The sequence below is a fragment of the Mixophyes fleayi genome, chromosome 3 (genome assembly GCF_038048845.1).
Source record: "Mixophyes fleayi isolate aMixFle1 chromosome 3, aMixFle1.hap1, whole genome shotgun sequence".
NCBI lineage: Eukaryota > Metazoa > Chordata > Amphibia > Anura > Limnodynastidae > Mixophyes > Mixophyes fleayi.
In genome coordinates this window covers 230,484,678-230,501,886 of record NC_134404.1, presented here as the reverse complement: position 1 = coordinate 230,501,886, position 17,209 = coordinate 230,484,678, and the positions used below count along the sequence as shown (strand labels likewise).

Here is a 17,209-nt window from a genome sequence, read left to right as displayed (position 1 = left end):
TATAACTATAATAGTTTATAAAGGTATAAGTTTATAAAAGGTAAATATGAATAGATTCCCAACAGAGTTGCAAAGGGTAATAACACACGTGCTTTATACAAGTGTAATGGTCTGCAGCCAGACAAGTGCAATACACATCTATAGAAAACACAAATCAGTGATGTGCAGATACTGCACCATGTGGGACTGGTACAGGCATCACAAATTTACATACACACGGCCCAAAGGTCGATGTAGTATCGGAGGATTGTCGAGGATCGGTCGGAAGTTTATACACACTACACAACGGAAAGGAGATTGGAACGAAAATATTGAACGGTACGACCAACCAAATGAGGCGACAATCGTCCATTTGGGCAGACTTTCGACCATCGTGTCACTACACACATTGACCTGACTTTCGAACGAGCAGTCATATGTCGGCTGGTTGAGCCGATTATTGGACAAAAACCCTGTAGTGTGTACCCAGCTTTAGAATTATTTGTCAGTGTGTATCTAGCCTAAGTCAGAGGAGTTGGTAAGGGAGGGTTGATAAGAGATTTTAATGTGTTGAAAATGAGTTTGGGATTAGAAGCCTGAATTCAGATTGGAAGTATGTTTGTTTGGCAATGTCCAGAGCATTTCAATAGGAGTGGTAGATAGCAGGTAAAGAAAGTCTTCAGAAGTATGCGACTTTTTCCAGTGTAATTTTACTTTGAGAGAAACTTTTTGAAGGGATCTTGTTTTCTTTTGCTTGCTACAACTGAGATTGCAGTGGACAGTAAAGGGTAGCTGAAGATACCTTAGTTTCACCCAAAAAATATGAATGTATTGTAGCAGGTGTGATACTCATGGGGATCATGTAGGGTTCACAACCTGGCAATGATTTACCACAATGCTGAAATGACCACTGAAAGTCATTTTACAGGTAATATTTTATGAAGAAACCCAGTTTCAACTCATTCAGAAATTATCCCTTGTATTGGACATAGGTTAAATATTTAGAAAGTGTTTACAGTATGTTGTATGTACCTGTACATATAAAATATTTATCTAAAGCACAATTATTGCTATTGCAGAGAATTACATGTGCAAAACATAATGAGCAGTTTTGATAACCTTAGTACGTTCTTCATAAATATAAAGGCGATGGTGAGGTGTCATTATGCTCATATCTATTTTTGAGATCTATTGCAATGATTCAAATTAAGCAAATGTTATTATTTGCCAATCAATTGAGATCTGAATATTATTGGGAATTGAGTTTGTTTGGGGGACAAGGCTATTATATTTGTCCAACTGGCGAATATTCTTCTGTGTGTGGCCATATTTCATTTTCATAAATTGCGCTCTATATCAACCCCTCAAATTGCTACTTATTCTCTTTCCAATAACCATGATATTTTTGCCCTCTGACTACCATCTCTATGCTCTTCCTTCCCAGTATCCTTATTATTATCTATGATTTTTTGTTAGTTTTTACATAATTTTATGTTACAAATCTTGTATTTCCTCCCACTCCATAACAAACAACAAATGATACAAGCAACAAGTTGCAGTCAATGAAGCAATGCTTCTTTAAATTCTTAATAACGCCAGCATTTAAAGTCGTTGATTAATGCTTACCACTCCAGCTCATTATCTCTGAGGCTGCTGAGAATCTCTAAGTTGCATTGGTGATATTTTAGATAAATGTTGGCGATAAGGGATTTTGTATTGCCGCATTTGGGAGACTAATGATAAATTGTACCCCAAATTCCATTGTTTACTTGGGAGAACACATCCTTTTCTATACAGTTACACATAAAAGTATTTGAAGTATCAAAAAGACTAGAAGCAATCTTATAAAGAATGTCAGCATTAGCAGCCTTGTGTCAATGTGCTAACATCAGAGAATAGATAAAAATAAGAGATGAGCGAATTGCAGTAGAAATTCACACAATTAAATTATTACACAATCAGGCCATTTTCCAGAGGTTCAAATTTCAAATGCTATCATCTTAAAGTTAACCATTCAATTTGCAAATTCTGCTTTCCATTGAATTTGTAGTCAATAATAGAGTAAGTCAATTTATTCTGCTGTGTTGTGCGGATGGGCTTTAATAAGAGATGTTGACATTGGAAAAAAATGTTAGGGAAATTCTGGGTGCAACAACAATTATAGAGAAATTAAGGGCTAAACAAAAATGATACAGGGAATTCTGAGAAGAACACTTAAGGCCAAATTCCGTTGTTGGAGCTTTCATAAGACAACAAGGTTAAATTGCACAGACGATACCAAATTGATCTGGTGTATGACATACAAATATAAACAGGTGAGTGTGTGTATATCAAAAAATTATATTGTCATCAGTTATATTCTGTGTACACCATGTTCTCTTTCCATTACCTCACAGAAGTCCAGCCATGATGTGCTGCAGCAAATCTATATTACGGATGTGGATTGTAGGGAAAGTAGGTATAGATATGCTAGATGTGGCAACTAGCAGAGTTATTATTTTAATAGATGTTGATTTAACCACATTTTTACTACATTTTTGCCTACAGACCAAGTTGTTTCTATAAAACGTTTCATTCCAGGAGTTCGTTGGATTTAATTATTTTTCTATTTTGGTATAGTAGACAGGGGTCAACTTGGAAAAATCAGATACTAACAAATCCCTCTGTGCTTTTCTCTTTACTAGAAGTAATCCATCAAGTATTGTGCATGCCAGAAAATATGAGTTTGAGTTGAAAAATTATGGTAAAAGGAACACATGCTAAACAGCCACATGTGAGAGAGGCAATGATTTCTCCTCCCTTATCCTGTCTAAAAGCAATGTGGCTAAGTGGCTAGCACTTCTGCCTTACAGCACTGGGGCCATGAGTTCAATTCCTGACCATGGCCTTATGTGTGAGGATTTTGTATGTTCTCCCTGGAATTGCGTGGATTTCCTTCGGGTGCTCCGTTTCCTCCTACACTCCAAAAACATACTGGTTAATTGGCTGCTAACAAATTGACCCTAGTCTGTGTGTGTGTGTGTGTGTAAGGGAATTTAGACTGTAAGCCGCAATGGGGCAGGGACTGAATGGTGATGATGAGGTTGATGAATAACAATATATACATACACACACACACACCCACCGATACCAATAAGCCACAACATTAAAACCACCTGCTTAATATTTGTAGGTCCCCATAATGTTGCCAAAACTTTGACCCATCAGGCATGCACTCCACAAGACCTCTGTAGGGGTCCAGTGGTATCTGGCACCAAGGCGTTATCAGCAGATCTTTTAGATTCTGTAACTAGCAAGGTGGCCTCCATGGCTTGGACTTGTGTTTTCAGCATATCCCAAAGATGGTCGGATTGAGAACTGGAGAATTTGGAGGCTGAATCAACACCTTGAACTCTTTGTCATGTTCCTCAAATCATTCCTGAATAATTTTTGCCGTGTGACAGCGTCAGGGCCATCTTAACAACATTATGGGCCCCCGGGCAAAGCAGTGCACCGGGGCCCCTAGATATAGATGTATACAGATACAGATATAGATATATAGAGATAGATAGATGCACTTGCTCAGTGACCCTTTGTTAGTGGTCGCGGCGGCTCCGGGCACCGCCGCGACTCTCTTACTGTTCCTAGTGACGCCCCGCCGTTGCTTCGGCAACCAGGGCGTCACTTCCGGTTTTTGTGTCCCGGTTGCCTGGGCAACAACCAGGACGCTTTGGTCTTCCTGACGCCGCGCCCGGCCAGCTGTCAAACAGTCGGGCGCGTGCGCACAAGATTAGGTAGGGCCAGCTATGCAAGGCTGTGTAGGATCAGCTAATCAAGGCTGATTACAGATTAGTTTACTGCTGGCAATCTGCCTATTCCATTGGCTGCAGGCTCTGCATATCTATCATACTGCAGCTGAGGACATATTCTGGACTGTGTCCTGATTGGCCATCTGTACTATTTAAGGCAGTGAGGACTGAGCCTCACTGCCGGTTATAGCGTTCTGTCCTCAGTACTGCTGCCTGCTTGTACTATCCATTTAGGTTCCTGCTACCTTAGATTTGACCACCCGTGTTTGACCCCTGCTTGTTATTGGACCTTTGACCCTTCTCTTCTGACCTTGACCTTTGCCTGGAATTCGGATTTTGCTTCTCTGCCTGTAAGTTTGACCCTTCGCTTGCCCTTGGATATTGCTTCTGTGCCTGTGACCTTTGGACCTTGGATTTCTCTTATACTACAGTCCACTTCTGGGAAACTCCTTTAAGTCAGTATACGCTACTCGACCCTCGGTCGGCCCGCAGCCCAGTCTGTCCCCACCACTAGGGGCTCCAGCGAACACCTGGCCTTCTGAGTAGTTCCCGAGTTTCACTGTACTGACTTGGGAGTTCCTAACACCCTTGTAGGTTTTTTTGCAGGTTATTTTCTTTTGCAGGATTATTTATTATCATTAAGAGCCATGCCTATGGGGCCCCCTTGCCTGTGGGGCCCCCGGGCAGCTGCCCATCGTGCCCAATGGAAAAGATGGCCCTGGACAGCGTGCATTATCCTGCTGAAAGAGGTCACTGCCATCAGGTAATACTGTTACCATGAAGGGGGGAAATTGTCTGCAACAATGGTTAGGTAGGTGGTATATGTGAAAGTAACATCCACATGAATGCCAAAGTTTCCCAGCAGAACATTGCCCAGGGCATCACACTGCATCTGACAATTGACTTTTTCCCATGGTGCGTCCTGCTGTCATTTCTGTCCCAAAGAAATGGTGCACACGCACCCGGATGTCCACATTATGTAAAAGAAGACGTGATTCATCAGACCAGGCAACCTTCTTCTATTGCTGCATGGTCTAGTTCTGGTATACACATGCCCATTTTAGGCACTTTTGGCAGTAGACAGGGGTCAGCATAGAAATTCTGACGGGTCTGCGGTTACACAAGCTGAGATGCACTGTGTGCTCTGACACCTTTCTTTTATAGTCAGCAGTAACTTTTTCAGCAATGTGTGCTATAGTAGCTCTTGTGTTTGACTGGTCCACATTTGGTAGCCTTCACTCCCCATGCACTTCAATGAGCCTTGGGAGCCCATGACTCTGTTGTCGGTTCACCGGTTGTCCTTCCTTGGACCACTTTTGGTAGGAGCGAACCATGTGTATACCGGGAACACCCCACAAAACTTGCCGTTTTGGAGATGCTCTGATCTAATCACCTACCAATCACAACTTGGCCCTTGTCAAAGTTGCTCAGATCCTTATACTTGACTATTTTTCATGGTTGCAACACAACAACTTCAAGAAATGACTGTTCACTTGCTGCCTATTCACTTCACTTGTTAGTGATTTTAATGTTGTGGCTGATCGGTGTATATCACCTTGCTTCTGAGACCTGTATTGTAACAACCATCTCCAACCTTTTTCTCATCATTTTCCCTGGCATAATCACTGTGGTAACATTTTATTTTATTTCTTTCCTTATTTTTTTATGTTTACTTATTTTATTTATTTTTTTTCTTTCCTATTTTTTTTATGTTTTATGAAATCATCCAGAAGAGAAAAACTTTGTCTTCTTCAATTTAAAAAAAAATATTTTTTATTGAAGCATCCAATGATGAATACATATAACTTATAATACAAAATACTCAGTTGAGCAAACGTTGAAATCTTAGTTTAACTAACATTTGAATATCAGTGATTACATCTTTTAACACACTGGCCATCAAGGTTGACAGCCATCTATACATAGTGATATGATACATAAAGATTCATACCTCAATGTTCAAGATTAATATTTGTACTTTTACCCCCCATTGCCATTGATATTGGTAGATCATAGAAACACACACAGGTTTCGTACCATGTTGTGTTAAGGAAGCATTTCCAGAGCTGTGGTTTCACTGACTCAGAGATAATGTCAATAAAGCTTTCCAAGTATTAAATAACTTTTGTACACAAGTCTCTTTTTGTAACAAACCCTTTATCCAATTTACTCAGCTTCTCTGTGAATAGTGAAAGGGGTAGGGATCTGCTCTGGACCCACATCTGGAGAACACTCATTTCTTTTCCATGGCAACAGTTTTTACATCCTTTTGAGATTTTAAAGTCTCTGGGCAAGATCCCGAATATCAAGCATTCTGGGGTTAAGGGAAAACAGATAACAAAGTGATTATAAATGACTGGGGTCCAGAATAATTTAATCGGTGCATACTCCCAAATGTAATGTGACAGATCCACTGTCAGGCAAGAATGGTTGTCAGACCTATATGATAATAGTGGAAGGATGACAAATAAGTCCTGCAGTATATTTTTATGGATCCCTCCAAATAAGTAGTTGCGGGAGAATCCTGGCTGTATTGGAAATCATTCTCTCTACTGCCAGAAGCCCGGATTTGCTTTTCATTTTCAAACTGATTGCATAAAAAAATTGTAGTGTATGGAGATTGCACTTCACCTTGATGTTGGGACAGAGAGTAGCTTGTCTAGGGGATTATCCCAATGACTTCTCTTTTAAAATGGCAACCAGAGGCCTCTGAGTAGGGTGGAACCAATGTAGCCTAGCTCTTTCTAAGCATGTGCATCTGTAACATCATCCGCACAGCCACTATAATTGTAACAACATCTGCATATCCAAACACTCTCAGATATTTCTTGAAAGCCAGAGATACCCCCATGAATGGTTTACCATCTAATCATTTCATTCTGCCATCTGAACAGTGTTGCCCTGGGCATGTTTCTACTATGTATTAAATGTAGCCTTGGTGTATATAATTTTTTATACCTTCCTGTTATTTTTTCTTTTTTTAAGAAACTCCATTCCCCCAACAATTTCAATGGAGCTTACCACTCTATAAATTTGGAATTCTTTTTGTTTCTATCACTTGTGGTTGATTTGAAATATTATGCATTATTATATAATTTGTAAACTATCAATCAACATACAAATAGTAAAGGATTTCACAGGCGTACAGAATCTTACCAAATATGATAAGAGGCAGTTCCACCCATAATTCTGCCAATCGGAAAAGTAGAAATGGGGCTATAATTCCACCCAAATCACACATGCCGGAACATAAGGACACACCAAAGTTTCTGCAGGGTGTAAAAGAGACTGAATCAATTCAATTAAACTATTTAATAACATTAAGTAAGATCAAACACTTATATTTTCGATATCAGGACAATTGATATTGAAACAATTAAATAACATCGAATCACATGAAATTTATATGCAAAACTCTAGTATGTATACCATATCTAACTAACTCTCAGACACTTGTGCAGGGACAAACATAACAGAGTAAGAAACACTTTTTCCTTATCACACTAAATTTCTGAAAGGGAAACTCTACTCAGTTGCAAATTTCTTTTACCTTTAGCTAATAAGTCCTATGAAACTGCAGCAAGTCACCAATTCACCACTACCTTTATTGCTCTATTTTGTGATTGACCTTCTCAGCTGTCTTGATTATCAGATTTCTCAGTGTTCATTGTCCTTGAATGTGAGAACAGGTCATCTCAGATCAGTGCACTGAAAATAATTGCTTTATACACATCAGATCTGTTTTATCTCAGGGCAACTACAATAAATCTGTCTGGAGAATAAAGCTATCTGAAGACGGATTTCTCCTTTACAGCTTAGCATGCTTGACATCTTTTTGACATCCTGGAGTAACTAACAATAATTTATGAAAAATTTCAGGTCAATGTTATCAAGTGAACTGAAGCTTGGACAACAGCTAAGGATGCTGGAAGGTATGTTATTATTATTATTATTACTATTATTATTATTATTTGTAACACAACAAAAACCAAAACCAATCATTAAGGTGTTACAATTATAAACCCTCAGTGTGCTATTCTTAATTGTAATGTTTAAACACATGAGTCCTCAAAATAATAGAGATTCTAAACATTATCCAAGTCTGCAAGTTTGAACTGTAGCACATTGTTTTCTTTAAAAATAACATTCTATATGACATAAATCTACAATTGTATCCATAATCAACATTACTGGGTGTAAATGCATTATGTGGTACTTTAACATCTGTATCTCAATACAGATAAAAGGAAATTAGAAAAAATTAGAAAACAGTTCAGAGTCAAAATAGATCAATCTATATCACACACCAAAGGCAATAAATTGAAATGCATACCACAAACATTTTTTTTTTAATATTGCAATATGAGCTCCACACACTGTACCAAAATTCTTGCACACTGTACTGATACATATCTACACAAAGATTGTCTTCCTACCATATACTGATACCTCTGCTATGCTCTAAAGAGATCGGCATTCCCCCACAAGAGCAACACATACCTAGGAGGCCTGCACACTTTCTCCCCTGAATTGAGCAACCTTCTCTGTTTTGATATTTGTCACTTTACACTAGAGATGATAATTGACCCCCGTGTTTTGGTTTTGGATCTGGATTACCTTCGTGTTTTGGTTTTGGCAAAAATGCCCTTACGTGTTTTGGTTTTGTTTTGCTATTGTTGTAAAAAATAGCATTTTGTGGTCTAAAATAACCTAATTTAGTGCTCCACAAGTTTCTTGGATAAGTGAGGTAATTCTAAAGCTAATAAATTAAGAAAAAAAACTGTTTAATCCCTGGTAGGCCGTCCGTAATTCTAACACTTGCCTGCAAATTACACAGACAAACCTGGTTGTCTTCCCCTCCATCTTTGACTATTGGCAATGTAGCCATCGTCTTCGGGTGTATATTACACCCTCCACTTGTAGTTAAATAGAAAAAAGCAGCCTGCATTGACTGTACGTTAAATAGAAATGGACAAAGGCAGTTTGGTGGCAGTCTGTATCAGACCCCCTCTCCACTAGTAGTAAAATAGAAAACAATTCAGCCGTTATAGACAGTATAATATAAATATAAATGGACAAAGGCAGTTTGGTTTCTGTCTGCATCAGCCTCCCCCCCTTCCACTTGTAGTTAAATAGAAAAAAAGCAGCCTGCATAGACTGAACAATATAAAAATAAATGAACCAAGGTAGTTTGGTGGCTGTCTATGACCCTCCCCCCCTCCACTTGTAGTTAAATAGAAAAAAAGCAGCCTGCATAGACTGAACAATATAAAAATAAATGGACAAAGGCAGTTTGGTATCTGTCTGCATCAGACCTCCTCTCCACTAGGAGTAAAATAGAAAACTGTTCAGCCGTTATAGACTGTAGAATATAAATAGAAATTGAGAAAGGCAATTTGCTATCTGTCTGCATCATCCTCATCAACATCATCATTAGCGCCCTCGTCGCCTACACAAATCTCCCCCTCATCCTCTTCTAATTCCAAAGTGGCATCCTCAATTGGTGTATCACTGACTACACTCGGGCTGTTCAGGCACACATCAGCAGAACTGCTGAAAGGGCCCTTCTTTATGGGTACACTAACAGAATGCTCACGATTACACATACCACTGGTGGACTCTCCACAGGGCAAGGTGTCATTTCTGATTCTGAGCATACATTATCCTCTAATGCCTTACTGTTTTCTTGCAGCTTGGCTTTCACGCGTAACAGTAGTTGTGAACCACTTTTAGACTCCAAATTACTTGGTCTTGCTTGGTCACGAGTGACCGTACAAGAAGAAGGTTCAGTAACATTTCTTGATCTGCCACTAATAGACAAAGGCGAAGGCCTCATTCTTTCTTTGCCACTGCGTGTGTAGAATGGCATGTTGGCAATTTATTTTTTATCGGCAGTTAACTTTTTCTCAGTTACACTTTTCCTCAGTTACACTTCTTTTTCGCTTCAACACGGTAAAAAAAAATTTGGTGCGTGTTTTTTTCCTTGATTTAAAAAGACTATGTACTTTTACATAGGCTTTACCAGATGACGTACTGGGAACACTACCATCAGGACTAGTGCCAGCACCTGCTTGCTGATCCTGCTCATATGTGGACTGCTTTGAATCCATTTTAATAATCCCAAACCACTTGTAGTGCAAAATATTCAATAGATACTGCTGCTAAATATGACTTTTAGCTGCCAGAAAAATTATTGTTTTACACTGGGGAATATGGGACACCCCAAAGCACTTCTAGTGCAAAATATAGAAAAAAAAATGCCTCCTCTATCCTCCTCTCTTCCTGCTCTAACAATTGCTAATAGAATTGGTATCAGAATTAAAATAATAATAGAAAGAATATGGTATACGATTATTGTTCTGTCCCTGCTCTAATACAGCCTGTGACCTAACCCTGCTCTCTCCCTCAGTCAAATGGTGATGGATTGCTGTGTAGGCGGGTATTTATGCTTTTTAAATATCGCGAGAACCGAGCTCTGAGATCCGACTACGTCACAATGACGTTTTGCCTCGATTTTGAATCCGAATGGGCGGGACAGTACCAAGCCTGCTTAGCTCGGTACTCGGATAGGCGAAGTTTGGGTGGGTTCGGTTCTCGGGGAACCGAGCCCGCCCATCTCTACTTTACACTATCTTCCTTTCCTCAGCTGACAGTACTGGAACAGGGGTACAAAACACAGATACTGAACAGGTATACAGCTTTAGAAATATTATTATTATTATTATTATTATTAGTAATATCATTATTATTATTATTATTATTCACTTTAATTACACCTCTTCAGTACATATTTAGTCATGTAATGGAAACAGTAATATTTGCATCTAATATACAGAATTAATAATAACAATAATAATTGGGCTGTAAAGTTGATCAACATGGAAAAATAGTGAAATTTCCAGGTTTGCGTGAGCACCCCATAGGGTTGCGAAGGGAAATTCACGATGCTGCAGTACTGTATTGTCGCTTTACACGCACTTAATTGCGATCCCTGGACCTAATTGAATGTGCCCATAATGTGAGACTGTTATTTATGAAATACTGTGTGATTTTCAATGTTACAGCTTCTATGACATTAGCATTACATAAATAAATAAATAAATCACAGAAAAGAAACAGTTTTTTTTTAAATTACCTCAGTGGTGTTGGATACAGTTCTGTATTTATGAAATATACAATTTCAAATGCCATGGTGATTCCCAGCCGTCCTAGAGTGGCTAAAGTTATTTTTAGCCATAATAAATCTGTAAACCATAAAAATGTTGTGTTTTACAAGCAGGTAAACTTAAAACAGCACCCAGAATGAAATTAAGGTTAACTAGGGACAATTTAAAAAATGAGTAGCCACTGTTTGAAATCAGTGTATAGCAAAGGCTGTGTATTACTGAGCTGATTATTATACATGAACTGACTGGAATGTTTACACTTAACTAAATATACTCATCGGGCCTGATTCATCAGCTGATTTTGAGCATATGGTACACAAAACCACTCTGCGCTTGCTCAGAACTGGCAGATATGGTCGGTACAACAGCCCTTTTCTGTGCACTATGCTGGGGCTGATCTGGGAGCTTTATCTTTTTAACAAAAAAAATAAGAAACTCAACTTTATGTTAAACAGGTGACAGTCAAATGAACCAAAATTACAAACAGGGATTGTAGACAGTTCATTAACAGCAAAGTTTTAGTATATTTATTGGAAATACAAACTATATATTGATTCTGTAAAGATTGAGGAATAGCATCTTTCAAAATCTGCATTATTAATATAAAGCTAAACAATACAAGATTAAGGTACAAGTGGCACACTAACCATAACAAAATTTGACATGCTTTAGTCAAGTAGCTATATACATGTCTTGATCATATCTTTATTAATATACGATGCACTGCAGAACTATGGCTTCAAGATACACTTAGAAGTCATTCCATGAGATAAAATGTTTTGTGCCCTGTATTTATTCACAGTTAAAATCACACATGGCATTAGAAACACCTTGGGAAGAATAGCAAGAGCAATTTAATAATGTACCATGTGTCTGTTGCGAGACATAAGGGGGAATTAAATCAACAGCGAAGTGTAGCAGCAGCATCGCGCAATGTGATCCTGTACGCACTTCCAGTAAATGAGAAACTGAAATCTTTGCTCACTTTTGCTCATACACCATGAGAGCAGATTTCAGGTGGGATTTTGCCACAGAGCCCCATCCTGCGAGGCTCTAGTGGCACTTCACTATTATAGGAATTCCACCCATAATGTTATATGACCCAAATTGATGCACAAATGTAAAACATTCATCAAGCCTGACTCCATCTTAAACCACCCAGTAATTTAATATCGACTACTAACTTGACAATTAAGCCTCAACTCTGAATCACTGTATTAATTTTATCTCTCTGTACAACCATACTGAAGAGGCCTATAGGGACATATTTTTAATCAAGGCCTTGTATGCTGCTAGTTCTCATAGAATGTGTATGCTAAAAATACACCCATAGGTACAGCATGTATTTACAGAATGATGTTTGTTTTACTGCTATTCCTATCCGTACTAATGAAATGAAAGTCAATTTACTAACTTATACAATAAAGGTAGTTCATTTTTATGTACAAGTGTCACTCACGGTTGATAACTCAACATATTTCAACAAGTTAGATATATGGACTTTGTTTGATACTAGGGTGTCTTTAACACAACAAATTTCCTGAATCAGTTTTATAGTAGACTCATGTCACGTCGCCTGCTCCTTCACCTATCTAACTCTCTGTCTGTGGCTTCCGGATTGCTTTTATTCCATTCTTCACATCATGACACTGTGTCACATGCAGCCCTGTTTTCACAAGTCAGTCACATCAGTGGACAGGTCACTACCTTCCACGAGATTGGCACACTTGTCCCTTCAATATTATGATGTGCTCTTGTGAACTTTCTGATTACTTGCTTTCCAATCACTCCTTAAAAATGGTGACCAATATATTCAGTAGATTAATAGGTATGAATTAACCCCATAAAAATATTTTTTTTTTCAAAGTGCAAAAATGCAGACATGCAATAAATTCTTCAATGCAGAAATTTGTATATCTGTCTGCCTCGGGCATATGTAGGTACACATACACATTTCATTTTCAGGAACTGTCCCAATAAAATCCTAATGTGCTTAGTTTTGTGAGATTGCAATTTGTTCTACATTAATCGAGAGAGTGAACAGACATTGAGACTGTCTTTATTAAATGTGTCCCTTTTGTGTTTGAATATTTTCACATGGCCATTTGTGCACTTGTGTGTAAGTGCCAACTATTAGTGAGGACGGTCACGTATTGGAGCAACTGTAAAAAAGCATCCATCTACAGTCGACATTCATAAAATCCTCATAAATGTATTTTATGGGAATAAAAATAAAACCTTTTTTAGTTTTTTAATGTTCTGTCATTAATCCCTATTATTGGGACATTAATTGAAAAGTTTGCTGTTTTCTGCTCGTTCTTTTGAGACTTTGTATTCCACATTGTATTGTCTGTTAAAGCAGAGTGGACCTAGACCCGTATTCATCAACAGATATGTATCTTAACATCCGCCCCTTGTTGAATGCGGACGTGTGTATACGTGTTTGTTTAAGAAACGCACAATACGTTTATTTTGCGTGGCGTTAATGAATCAGGCCCATAGAATGGAGGCCCCTTTATTGCACATTCATAAATAACCCATAATGCCTTTTATTTCAACATTTCATCCTTGCATTCCAGTCAATACCTTTTGATATGGCAGCAGTTATTAAGCATGCAACACCTGCTCCAGCATTGCTCAATGCAAATGGAAGCTTCCTGCCAATGCGATCAATGGAGAGTAGAATAATGACAGCTGCTGGTAATTCCACTACTGCAGAGATAAAAAAGTCTGAATACAAACTTCCGGACACAATCCCTAGCCGCATAACAAGACCTTGGTAGATGACTGCACTTGTAAACCTACAAGAAAATAACAATTATCATAAAAAACAGTAAGCTACAGTACAATTGCATTAATAAGATCATCCTCTAATTACTAGCTAACCTTACAAGTTTAGAACTACCCTTTTCACTAAATGAAAAATGTATGTTGTTCTCCTAAAATACTGCTGAGTAGATGGACTGCTTTTGTGTCTTTGAAGCTGTTTTTGTATCACTTGAAGTGCACCTATAAATTTCAATCCCATAAAAAGTATAGCCTATGATCTAATCTCCATTAACTCAGAGCTAATGCAAACATTCTTAAAAATTAGCCCTCTTCATACCTTTAACCCTTCTTAATAATTTTGCCTCACTCCTCCACCCATTTCTTACCGTCTGTGCAAATGTCTGTCTACAAACCAATGTACTTTTGTGGAAATATAGGCAAACCAGCACAAATCGAGGTGAGTGACATCACTAAACAGCATTGTGCACTGCACCTCTGCAGTCGTGCATTGTAAATGAGATCTACTTCTATTATTGTTTATATAAATGGGAATCTTAAACTCGACTTAAATGTCTGATTTTGCTTTTTAAACTCTCTTAAATATCTAATTATGTCCGGGGCAAATGCAGGATTTTTAAGGGGAGGTTTCCCGCCCCCCCCCCCAAAAAAAATATATAGAGAGAGAACTGCCGCGCATGCGGCTGCGCATGCGCAGCAGCTCCATTTTGGCGATGCTGAACTGTACAGCAGCCACGGCACTGTCAAAGAAGCGTCTGCGGCAGTGCTGTATTGTAGTACAATACAGCACCGCCGCGGACGCTTCTGTGATTTGTGAAGCGTTACGGAATTTGCAGGCGCTATATAAATGATGATGAACTCCAAATTTCTGGCATCCCCATTAGCAGGATATAAGAGACTTTGCGTTCAGGGACTAACCAGGGAATGCCTGACTAATTGCTCACTATCCACCCAATAATTCTAATTTATATATGTCATCCTGCAAAACAAACTGATTTTTGCATATGGGAAAAACAAATGAATGTACATAGTTGCAACCAGTATTCCTTTAACTAAGAACATATTGATCCACCCAGCTCCTCTCATCAGAAGATGCAACACTTTCCTTATAAATAGATTTCTGTAAAAAATAGGCATGACATCCCAAACCTGTACATATTCTGTGATGGCCAATTTTTTGCACATCTGTTAATGACCTATAATTACATTTATTTCAGCATTTCACATTAACATTGAAGTTTATACTCACACAGATAAAAGTAACACATGTAATACAAAAAGTACTGAAATGATTAATTTACGCCATAAATGAGGAAAAAGTGAGCAGTAACTTTGGAGGAAAAAAAGGAAAAACTTAATTTAATAAAAGAGGTGCTTTTAAAGGTTAGGAGATTGTGCAAGAATGTAAAATTCCAAGACCCTCTTCATGTTTTTCCACCACAAACGTTTCTATAGGTGTGTCCCAAGAGCAGAGAGTAGGCGTGCACCTAGAAGTGTGCTTGGTGGACCCTATAAACACATCTGTGCAAAACCAAGATGTTTTTTAGATTTGCATCTAGTGAAGTTCGTAAATGCCCTTCAATGGCTTCTCTGCTCACCATGATTTTCCTTCTTATTACTGGAGCAAATGAATATGTCTACAGATTGCACTACCCTGCAAAGAGGAGCTGCTGTAATTGATGTACAAAAGGCTTTTCTTCACACTTTAAACCGTATTTATGGAACCCTTCCATCTTCCCCAGCATCACTTCCTAAACTTGTTGATAGGAACCCCCACAGCCAGCAACACAAAACCCGGAGTCTATTCTGAAGTCTGGTTTTCGCTGAAGCCCCTAGTGGTGGGGACAGACTTGGCCGCAGACAGCTGAATTGTGCGCGGACTGGGGAGAACCCAGCAATAGAGGATAGGAGCAATATCAGAGTGAGGTCCAGGCAAGGGTCGAGGCCGGCAGCAGACAGACTATCCAGTACACAAACCAGGGTCAGGGGTCACAGGCAAATCAGCAGCGTAGGAGTCCAGGCAAGAAGGACAAAAGGGCACAGGCAAACAAACGAAGTCAGGAGTCAGGCAAAAGGTCGGCAACAAGAAATCTATCCAAAGGTAACAGCAACCAGGAACACAGCAGGCTAGTCAGCAGCAAAGCAGGAACTATAACCGGCAGGGGAGGATTGCCCCTCCCTGCCTTAAATACTAGCACTGGCCAATAGGAAAGTCTGAGGCACAGGAAGAAAACATGGGCCAGCTGATATTCCTCTAATTTGCGCACGCGCCCGGCTGCCCTGGATGCCGGGGCGCGGCGCTACACATCAAGAGCATCCCGGCCGTTGCCTTGGCAACAGTTGGGGTAAGGCGGAAGTGACGTCCCGGTTGTCATGACAACGGCCGGGACGCCAGGAAGCAGAGGGGAGCGAGCCGAGGCTCGTAACACTTGTATATGTACAGCTCCCCGTATTAGATACTGTCGCGAGCCGCGACTTTACCTCCAGCCGCCGCGGCTCACTTCCTCTGAATGCCAGGGCGTCGGTCGGGATGCTCCTGCAGTCTCTGTACGCGTTCAGGCGGGCAGAACTCCGCCGGGCACATGGCCTAAACCAATTAGCGATGCGACCCGGCAAGCTGTTACCAGGCAGGCGCAGTATCATCAGTTTACAGCTGGGTCCCATTATCTGACTAGAGAGCTTGCCTCCTCATTGGCTGCTGTCAGTATTTAAGGCAGGGAGGGCTTAGCCTCCCTGCCGGTTATAGCGTTCAGATACTCTGTTTGCTTACTTGCTCTATGCTATGTTGCTGTATTCCCTGGATTGCTTTTCTATGTATGGCCCTCTACCTGTTACCTGGATTCCGAACCATCGCTTGTTCCCCTGACCTTTTGCCTGTACCTAGACCCTGAACCTTCGCTAGTTGCCCTGACCATTTGGCTTGTATACTGGACTCCGCTATTTGCCTGTGACCTTGATCTCGGCCTGCCGCTGACCATCAGCTCCAGCCTAGGCCAGCGCCTCCAATTCTACCTGCGTTGCGGCCAACTTTGATGAGCTTTTACTACTCTGAGCCCAAGACCTGGGGGCATCTGAGTACCTGTGAGCATATAAAGCTCTATGGGAAAGACGGCTGCTATAGTTGAAGATCTCTACACTACTGTTCTAAAAAGCTCATCTAGGTGGTTGTAGGCCATAACAGATACAACCATATCTACATATGACAGTTTCCAGCTACACATAGCAATTACCCAGAATTTTACATGCCAATCTTACTACTTAAATCTTACCAAGCATACATCAGAATTATAGTACACTTCCTCATCTGTGGTGTTCTCACCAAGTCCATGCAAGAAGGGTTGACAACATCTTCATCAGAAACTGTTATCTAAAGAGAAATATAGAATTAGCTGTAAGTCTCAAAAGTAAAATGGAGGAAACGGCATAAACCCAGCCAACCATCTTGAGTGGCCAGCTTATCAACAATATGTTCAATACAAAGTTCACCCC

The 17,209-nt window shown here is 39.7% G+C and overlaps 1 protein-coding gene across 1 annotated transcript in view; it reads right to left on the bottom strand.

The window, feature by feature from the left end:
* Positions 1-17,209, bottom strand: part of SLC22A3 (solute carrier family 22 member 3) — a 201,946-nt gene that overhangs the window by 40,400 nt on the left and 144,337 nt on the right. Inside the window, exons 6-9 of the mRNA XM_075203271.1 lie at positions 16,990-17,087; positions 13,520-13,734; positions 10,903-11,011; positions 6,924-7,036 (exon numbers count right to left, since the gene is read on the bottom strand). Of these exons, the coding sequence (XP_075059372.1) occupies positions 6,924-7,036; positions 10,903-11,011; positions 13,520-13,734; positions 16,990-17,087 (535 nt within the window). The remainder of the gene's footprint in view (positions 1-6,923; positions 7,037-10,902; positions 11,012-13,519; positions 13,735-16,989; positions 17,088-17,209) is intronic.